General features: G+C 28.6%; 3 protein-coding genes across 3 annotated transcripts; 2 read left to right on the forward strand and 1 right to left on the reverse strand.

Annotated features, from left to right (window-relative positions):
* Window positions 1-70: 70 nt before the first annotated feature.
* LOC122636543 (39S ribosomal protein L16, mitochondrial) lies at window positions 71-1,566 on the reverse strand. The gene is made up of 6 exons (XM_043827878.1): window positions 1,314-1,566; window positions 1,133-1,204; window positions 899-1,056; window positions 649-780; window positions 461-571; window positions 71-381 (listed from the first exon to the last, which is right to left on the reverse strand). The coding sequence occupies exons 1-6, from the start codon at window positions 1,351-1,353 to the stop codon at window positions 166-168; spliced, it is 729 nt and encodes a 242-aa protein (XP_043683813.1). The 5' UTR covers window positions 1,354-1,566; the 3' UTR covers window positions 71-165.
* A 411-nt stretch (window positions 1,567-1,977) lies between these two features.
* Window positions 1,978-4,138, forward strand: LOC122636539 (26S proteasome non-ATPase regulatory subunit 11). Its single transcript, XM_043827872.1, has 4 exons — window positions 1,978-2,526; window positions 2,753-3,147; window positions 3,278-3,602; window positions 3,678-4,138. Exons 1-4 carry the CDS (start codon window positions 2,206-2,208, stop codon window positions 3,906-3,908), a joined length of 1,272 nt encoding a protein of 423 aa, XP_043683807.1. The 5' UTR covers window positions 1,978-2,205; the 3' UTR covers window positions 3,909-4,138.
* Window positions 4,139-4,796: 658 nt separating this feature from the next.
* LOC122636507 (proteasome activator complex subunit 3) lies at window positions 4,797-8,800 on the forward strand. The gene is made up of 5 exons (XM_043827779.1): window positions 4,797-4,928; window positions 6,172-6,204; window positions 6,407-6,727; window positions 6,814-6,950; window positions 7,029-8,800. The coding sequence occupies exons 1-5, from the start codon at window positions 4,905-4,907 to the stop codon at window positions 7,249-7,251; spliced, it is 738 nt and encodes a 245-aa protein (XP_043683714.1). The 5' UTR covers window positions 4,797-4,904; the 3' UTR covers window positions 7,252-8,800.
* The last annotated feature ends 590 nt before the right edge of the window (window positions 8,801-9,390 follow it).

Raw genomic sequence — 9,390 nt, forward strand, 5'->3', positions numbered from 1 at the left:
TTTTCGAATCCCTTCCTTTCATTAAATTATCAAATCGTGTTTACTAAGGTAAGATATTTTACATATCGGCTATTATTTATTAATATTTATTACGTATTCTATATAACTGATTTATTAATAAGTAATATTTAATTAAAAAGTATACTTAAATTTAATATTATTTATTTATACATATTTAGTGTACCATAATTTGTCAAATGGCGATATCCAATTATGACAACCACCGATATTATTCTGAATGATATATTTCCACGTCCAAGGATTCAAATTATTTTCCTCTTCTTGTTTTTCTTTCTTCGCCATTTTATCTAATATTTCTTGGCTAACAGCCATAGCTTTAAATGGACATTTGGCCGCTATATCTTTTAATACTTTCTCTACCTAATGAATGTAACAATATTAAGTATTACACTTGTGTTTTACTCTCTTTTAAATATAAGATAAATAAATAACTACACACTTGAAAATATTGTATATCTCCACCAACTTCTATAATTACTCTTCCAGGTTTAATCGGAGTAACGTAATGATCTATTGATCCCTTACCAGCTCCCATACGTGAACCTTGGCTCTGTACAAGACGATCGTATTAATCGCGTAATATGTAGTAAGTAAATAACACCCAAGTTTTTTCTTTTTTTATACAACCTTCTTAGTAACAGGCTGCCATGGTGCATCAACACGCCAGATAGCAAATATATTATTAAAATCAAAATTACGCAAAAGTGTCATGCGTATCATTTCAAAATGACCATATTTTAATCTTCCACCTCCTGTAGCCTGTAATTCGTACATGGGCATAAGTTTTAAACAATTTTATTATCCGCCTGTTTTAATAATATTTTTTATCATTCAACATATTAAATTCTTCCTATCATTACATTAGATATAAACTTACTACAATTCCATACTGTTTATGTAATAAAGTATTGTGTATAGTTTCTAGTCCACGCATAAGTCTTAACTTCTTTTGCATTTTAAAAGGACGTAAATTTGATGGATATTGCGGCACTTTTTCCATAATTTTAAGTTTATTTTTCTCAGGATATTCGACATCTTAAAGAAATACATCGATATTTGTTATTTTACTAACGCGAACAAACTTATATAAGGTTAGTAACAATGAACTCACTTTCAATTTTTACAGGTGGATTGTACACTTTTAATCCTTTTCTTTGGATAAATATCACAGCAGAGTTATTTGCTATTTAAACGAAAGAAGAATATTACAATTTATCGCATTGAAACATTAACGTAACTTAAATCATAACCTTAAACATAACCTTAGATTATTTATGCTTTTTGTTACTTACTCGAAAGGAATGATCGTACTGTATTTCTTAAAGTCTGCATGATCGTAAATTTATAATTAACTAATGTTTAATTTATAATTTATATTATAAATATAATTCATATAAATGAAATCTTAAATGGACCAAACAATTGGTCCAATACAAGCACGTAATCCCTTTTCTAAAATCCTTCGAATCAGCATTCAGAACGAATGCTACTACGAGTAACTTTTCTTTTATTATCGAATGTTTATCATATCGTTGTTTATATTAGGAACATATTTAATAATGAAAAAAGAGTATAGCAAATTTTCGAGTATCGAAATAATTCAAAAAAAGCGTTCATTATTCCATTAAATTATAATTAAATCATTAATCAAAAATCTGATAGAAAATTATAAAACTAAGAAAAAACACCAGATTTACGAGAATGTTCATTGGCTTTTTGCATGAAAACGTAATAGTGACAATTAGATCGTATTAACGAAACATTAAAAATCTTTCTCTTTTTTTTTCGTAATAACGCTAAGAAATAAAGAAGGGATCGTTTCGGGATAATCTTATAAAGATCTATTTGAAAATATCTGTTTGAAAATTAATTTATGAAATATTTACTTTATCTAGTGAATGTAACTAAAAATAGTGTCTACAGAGATTCAATTGACTCACGTAGCAGCATGACACGAGTTTTGTGGTTCCGGAGCTCAAGCGAGCAATGAAAAGAGTGACAAAACAGAAAGTGAACGAACCGTGTTCCATGAGAGCGTGTGCGATTGCACACAGTGTTATGTCTTGACTTGCTTTATTATCGAGTCTTGTAATTTTTACAACTTTCCGCTAGGAAAATAAATAAACAATAAAAGGAGGACGGCTGTGTAATCCGTGTATTGTTGAAAATAGATAAAGATTCGAGATGGCCGGTGCAATGTTGTTTGAGCGGGCACAAGCTGTATCGATGACAAATCGCAGCGAAGGTATTTCTCTACTAAATGAGATCGTATCCGATCCTAATATCGGTCTCGCCGAAGATGACGAAGAAAGCATTAGGGTCAAGGAGCAGGGTATATTACATCTTGGTGAACTTTATAAAAAAGAGGGCAAGGCAAAAGAGTTAGCCGAACTTATTAAAGCAACTAGACCCTTTCTTAGTCTCATAAGCAAAGCCAAAGCTGCTAAGCTCGTAAGATCTTTAGTAGACTTCTTCCTGGACTTGGAGGCTGGAATTGGTATAGAGGTAATCGTCGATAACTGTTACTTTAATGATAGAGAGACGTTTAGAATATTGTTTAATGTAGTTTGTTTAGGTTAAAAAAGCCCTTTAAATATAAGCTGAATTCTATTAGTTCTTTGATCAAATGTGCATCGTATTTTCTTTATTGGCGATGTATTTTGTAAAATTATATATATATATATATATATGTGTGTTGATTATATACTGACGAAAGAATTTCTTTATTTAGGTACAATTGTGCAAAGAATGTATAGAGTGGGCAAAAGAAGAACGTAGGACATTTTTAAGGCAATCATTAGAAGCACGATTAATAGCTCTTTATTTCGATACTGGCATGTTCAGTGAAGCTTTGCAATTGGGTTCTGCTCTTCTCAAAGAACTTAAAAAGTTAGATGACAAACAATTGCTTGTCGAGGTTCAATTATTAGAGAGCAAAACATATCATGCATTAAGTAATTTAGCTAAAGCAAGGGCGGCCCTTACTAGTGCTAGAACTACTGCCAATGCAATTTATTGTCCACCAAAAATGCAGGCTGCTTTGGATCTACAATCTGGAATTTTACACGCTGCTGATGAACGTGATTTTAAAACTGCCTATTCGTACTTTTATGAAGCATTCGAAGGGTAAAATAATTAGTTAATATTTATATTACTTTTGTATTAGTGCAAATTAATAATTACGATTTGACAATGATAAATAATAATTGTATAAATTTATCTAATATTTATGATTTCATTATATATTCTATTATAGGTATGATAGTGTTGAAAGTCCTAAAGCATTAACGGCATTGAAATACATGTTATTGTCTAAGATCATGTTGCGTACACCCGAAGATGTTCAATCTATTATGTCTGGAAAATTAGCTGTCAAATATGCTGGACGTGATTTGGATGCTATGCGTGCTGTTGCTGAAGCCAGCCATCGACGTTCTCTGGCTGACTTTCAAACAGCGGTTAAACAATACCGACAAGAATTGGAGGATGACGTAATTGTGCGTGCTCATCTAGGTTCTCTTTACGATGCTATGTTAGAACAGAATTTGTGTCGTTTGGTTGAACCTTATTCTCGTGTACAGGTACAATATTGTATGAATGATAGAAATCTATTATTGAAATAGTTAACTATTCTAATTATGGTAACTTGCTTTTAGGTGAGTCATATTTCTTCATGCATATCTTTACCTCTTGCACAAGTAGAAAAGAAGTTGTCGCAGATGATATTGGATAAAAAATTGAAAGGGGTCCTTGATCAAGGAGAAGGAGTTTTAATTGTATTCGAAGATACACCTCGTGACAAAACATACGAAATTGCGTTAGAAACAATACACAGCATGGGAAAAGTAGTCGACACGCTTTACCAGAAAGCCAAGAAACTTACCTAGCCCTGTTTAACATATATTTATATAAGCAAAGTTTATTATAATTATTCTTATCATTATACTTAGTTTCTGGTCATAAAATACAAATTAATTGTTTCCTTTACATCTAACATAAAGCAGCTGAAGGTATTGCAATACAAATTATTCATTTGCCACTTCATTCTTGCGGATATATTGTAATTAATAATAGTTAAAAATATTTTGTAAGTAATAAATCTGAAATGATTAACTTACATGAGTCCTGATTTATTATCTTACTCATTGGTATACTTTGTCACGAGTACATACAATTTTTAATTGATTTATCATGTTGTTACTTAATTAGAAAATAAACTATTTAACGTGTGAAATGTAAATCATGAATAATAACTTATTTATTTCATCAGATCCCTTTTGTAACAATAATGTAACAATTATCATTCAGCTTGGTTTTTTTACTCTTTATATATCTATTTTTTTTTTTTTATATATATCTACTTTTTTTATATACTTACTATTTCCATGTACTAAATATATATATATATACATATTGAATTTCGAATCGTATATCAAAAATTAAATAATTTTTCATACATTATTCCACTTCCTTTGATCCCAAATATAGAGTATGAATCATTTTAGAAATAATAATAATATCCTTTTATATTTTTATCTCTCAGGTCGTAAGAAGAAAAATTCATTCAAAATTTACTATGTATGTACGTAAAAACGGCTAGATACTTTTTTGTGAATTTTTATATAATCGAATTTTCTTTTATATACAACAAGCGTACATTTTCCTTACATATTTGTACGTGGTATCGTATTCTAAATACAAATAAAAAATTTAACATCTTATCCACGATCAGTTTTCAAATCATTAACGACAAGTAATATTAAAGATTCTCATTTGATGTCGCAGTACGTATAGGTAGGCTCACTTCCTGTTTGAAGTTGCACGTTTTAACAAAGAAGTAGTGTGATTGTACTTAATAAAGCTTTTTTTTTATAAAACGTATAATGGCGGATGCTACAGCAGAAAAGGTAAATTGTTTACTCCTTTAAAACGTTTTATTATCGTCGTAGAAAATATTAAGAGATAAATTTTCGTTATCGTTAATTCGTCAGAACTATTAACGTGTTTAGGTTAAGTCGTCTAATTCACCGGCTTTATGTTGACTCAAATAACTCTTTCATTTATTATAATATCTAATCGATAGAATTAGTCGAAATCTTTATTTAATTCAATGCTTGATCGTTCGATAAAACATTAATTGTTATCTCAAATGTATATGATTTCGTTGTATCTGTAGATTCGTATTCGCATATGTATTTACAGCACGTGTGCGTGTATTCGTGCGAGGTACTCGCGCGCGCGATTTCGCATACATTTCTATACATTGTAATAATGCTCAACCTTTATGCGATATAAGTAAATGAGAATTTTATTATCGAGTTTATGACAGCTAATTTATTTAAAATAATTACATATTAATGAAACGATATAATTCTTTGTCGTTCTTTAAGTTGATATTCCAAAGATTGAACCAAAAACTCTAAATAAACGATTATACTGTTAATGAATATAATCATACCTTTGTTAGAAAATCATTTATAATAATCGTATGTTAAGATCATTCGTTTATAGAAATACGAGTAAATTTCATTTGATTTTTTCTTTAATAATTGTAAGTTTTACTTAGACACAAAATATATGTTAAGTTTAAGACTTGTATGTTCCTTATTGCTTTGTCATTATATACGTATTAGTCAGCTATTTCATAGAAAGAAAATAAAGCATTTTCTGAGGTGACTGTTATATACCTGTGAAGTCTGATATTTATTGACAATTTCTAAACAAATGAAGATTTTATAACCTTTCACTTTTAATTATTTTATCATCATGTGAATTTGTATTTTTGTAATAAATTTTGTAAATTTAAGTTTATAACATATACAAAGATTTTCGACAATAGGCATAAATCATTTAAATTTATAATAAATGATACCAACACTGCTGCAATCCATTTCTAAAAATGAATCGATACTGTCAAAAGATTCGTTTTCAGAAAGACAAGATCTTATTAACAATGAGTCAAAAAAGGTTTGCATTAATGTTTGTAATAGTAGTAATTTTAATATATATCTTAATATTATAAATTATTTGTATATGAAATTAAATTTAAGGACAACCAATTTAATTGTAAAAAAAATTTTGAACATATTATTTTGAATCTGTATTAAATGAATCACGTGCACACATTTACCCTTTAAGTTTATCTTACAGGTTCAAGAATACAAGGATTCTCTTAAAACTAAGGTAAACCTCTTTTACCCATTGTGTGTAAGTAACTTGATTCGTTTTTTTTTTTTTACTGAAATATGGAAACATCACTTTTTTATTATTTTGATAATCAGTTATTAATTACTATATAATATATAAAACGAATCAAGTAATACATATGTATAAAATTGGTACAACATGTGTAATATCGTGTATACAATCTTTATGTGTCATTCAGGCAGAACAGCTATTAATAACAGGATTCCCAGAGAAGATCGTAAAATTAAATGAATTATTGGAAACACCTGGTTTCCGTAATCGCAAATTGACAGATGTTCATCAAGACTTAAATGTGCCCATTCCAGACCCTATAGTTCTTAATCATTCCGAAGATGGACCTATTACGAAAAAAATTAAAATGGACAATAGTGTGGATGAAACTAGCGGAACCAAAGTTATGATTCTTCCTAATGGACCAGTACCATGTAATAAACCTTTATGTGAATTAATTCATGTGGTAAAACCATATATCAGACAACTCTTGGAGGATTCTAATCTGGTACGACAAGACGATTGTAGTTTTTTAATTAATACGATTCAATCATTAGTCTGTATTTGAATAATTTGGTTTCGTTAAATTTTTAGTTGAAAATGTGGATTTCATTTTTGATTCCAAAAATTGAAGACGGTAATAATTTTGGTGTATCAATTCAAGAAGATACGCTTGCAGAAATACAATCTGTAGAGAGTGAGGCTGCTGCATTCTTTGATCAAATTTCTAGGTGCGTGTTACTTTATTTTCTGTCTTTATAATTGTATGAAAACTAGATATATATGTCTTTTTATTTTTGTTCTCTCAGGTATTTTATCTCTCGAGGAAAAATTGTTAGTAAAGTTGCAAAATATCCACACATTATTGATTATAGAAGAGCGATCCAAGAATTAGATGAAAAAGAATATGTGAGTTTATGGCTTGTAATGTGTGAAGTCCGCAATCGCTACTGTTCATTACATGATCTCGTCATCAAAAACTTGGAAAAAATCAAAAAACCACGCTCTTCCAATGCGCAATCTCTCTACTAAATATATGAGTATTCCCTGTATATGTGTACAGGATGGTCGAAGTGCAAAAATAATCGCATTAAAGGAGCGTGCCTAAAACTTCATGATAGGAGAGAATAAAGCTCAACCATTGCCATCCGCGCTACCATCTTAGATATTGACTCTAATGCCTTGACATTAGTCCATCATTCTTTCGACCAATTATAGTACTATGGATAAACCACATAGTTGCCTCACACACATTACATGGAGAATATGTTTTAGCTTATTTATATGCAGAAAGGTTGATGTAGCTGAGATTATTGTATACAGTAATAAGAAAGAGCATCGAAACCTAATATCGTTCAATACTTTCTTGACACTTATGCTGAATCGTATGGTTCTATATTCAGATCATCATTAGAGTGCTCCTATACACTTATCACTGATGTTACACATTCAGGAATTTCATTCGATTTGCTTTTCTGATTCCTTACATCAATTTTATCGACGGATTAAATGGTATAGTGAATTTGTACTACTGGATAGAAAAATTAAAGCATTTTTATGAGGAAACATTTTAAACACCATCGTATTGAATTTAGAATGATCAAAGGTATGATCTATAATTTACATTAATAAAAATATCAAAATATGAATCGAAGCATAATGTAAAAAAGATAAAATGAACTTTCTTGTCATTGGTGATTCGTGTATCATTTATAGCTGTATAAAGTAGAATATGGAATAAATATGTGCAACTTTATGGTTGGTGTGTTATACACTACTATTAATAATTCAGTATTTACACTTATTATCATGAATGCAACTTTTGCTTTAATATTTTTACATTATTTGAGGCGTAATGATGGATGATATGGCAAGATTAAAAAGATTTACCCAATGTCTCAATAAATGATACATGAAATGTCATATATCATTGATCTTTAATGAGTTAATTTAAACTTGTGAATGTATTAAAAGCGGCACAACCAGATTATTTAAATAAAATTTCTTCAGTAAATAATACAGTTTTTTTAGCCGTGGTATAAAGTTTAATTAACTACTGTTTCTTTGATTTTGTTTAGCATTTTCTATTTCTTCTCTGTATATGAAGATGATAAGTTTAAAGAGGAAACATAAAAATGTTATTTACATTTTACTGAGATTGTAAATAATATATTATCTTGTACACATAATTGAATATTTTGGAATGACAAAAAGACAATTTGTACGCTCCTTGGGGAAAAAAAGAAAAAAAAAAAAAAAAAAAAAAAATATGTATACATCATTGTAAACCATTTTGTGTCTTTTAAAAAGGATAGTCAATTGATGTACCAAGAATTTAACGTAGTATTCATTATATTTTTTGTCATAATGCATCTTATATCATTCATGATTCTTTTTGCTTATTTTGTTCATTACTGTAATGGAATAAACAATTATTTCATTTATTACAAATGGAAAACTTAAAAAGAAAGTTTATGTATTTTGTATCAATCTTGATCAGTTACAAGCATTGTAGTAATTATTCAATTTTGAAATTATCGAGATAATATTAATAAAATAAGACTTCACATTCAATATCTGATATATGTAACTTCATTTTAAGATATAAGTTTGTGTCTCTTGCCTTTCAATATTCTTTTTACATCATTTTAATTAATCCTCTGTACGTTCATTTTTTTTTTTTTTTCCTAAATATTTACTCAATAAGTGTACTAGCGAATATATTAAACGCCGGATTAACAGAAGATTCTCTGCTTCTGTTTTTACCAAAAGAAATATTACTAAATCTTAATTTGAATGTTTTTAGAAATATCGATATTTATTATATCGGTTAATAAATATTTTATTGCAAATGACGTTTCTTGATAAATTTTGATAACATTAAGTTGAGATTTAATATTACATCTTTAAATTGCAATTTTTTTGAATGATCGATTATTAAAGAATTTGAATCAGTCGGTATTACAGAACGTACTTTAATTAATTGTGCAATGATTGCACTATATTGTTTGTAATTCGTTTTATATAATTTTCTATGTCATTCTAAAGCACAACATATATTATATCTTGTATATATACACACTCACACACACACACACACGTTTATTTTTATAAAATTTTATAGGCAGGTATTAAATATTTTTTTATAACAGCCTTTTACTATATCAGTTT

This window comes from Vespula pensylvanica, chromosome 22, assembly GCF_014466175.1.
Source record: "Vespula pensylvanica isolate Volc-1 chromosome 22, ASM1446617v1, whole genome shotgun sequence".
NCBI lineage: Eukaryota > Metazoa > Arthropoda > Insecta > Hymenoptera > Vespidae > Vespula > Vespula pensylvanica.

Coding starts and splice junctions, on each gene's coding strand:
- LOC122636543 (XM_043827878.1), bottom strand. CDS start 1,353: ATGCAGACTTTAAGAAATACAGTACGATCATTCCTTTCGA. Junction 1,205..1,313: donor AGTACGATCATTCCTTTCGA/GTAAGTAACAAA, acceptor TCGTTTAAATAG/CAAATAACTCTGCTGTGATA. Junction 382..460: donor GAGATATACAATATTTTCAA/GTGTGTAGTTAT, acceptor TACATTCATTAG/GTAGAGAAAGTATTAAAAGA.
- LOC122636539 (XM_043827872.1), top strand. CDS start 2,206: ATGGCCGGTGCAATGTTGTTTGAGCGGGCACAAGCTGTATCGATGACA. Junction 2,527..2,752: donor AGGCTGGAATTGGTATAGAG/GTAATCGTCGAT, acceptor TTCTTTATTTAG/GTACAATTGTGCAAAGAATG. Junction 3,603..3,677: donor AACCTTATTCTCGTGTACAG/GTACAATATTGT, acceptor ACTTGCTTTTAG/GTGAGTCATATTTCTTCATG.
- LOC122636507 (XM_043827779.1), top strand. CDS start 4,905: ATGGCGGATGCTACAGCAGAAAAG. Junction 6,728..6,813: donor TCTTGGAGGATTCTAATCTG/GTACGACAAGAC, acceptor TTAAATTTTTAG/TTGAAAATGTGGATTTCATT. Junction 6,951..7,028: donor TTCTTTGATCAAATTTCTAG/GTGCGTGTTACT, acceptor TTGTTCTCTCAG/GTATTTTATCTCTCGAGGAA.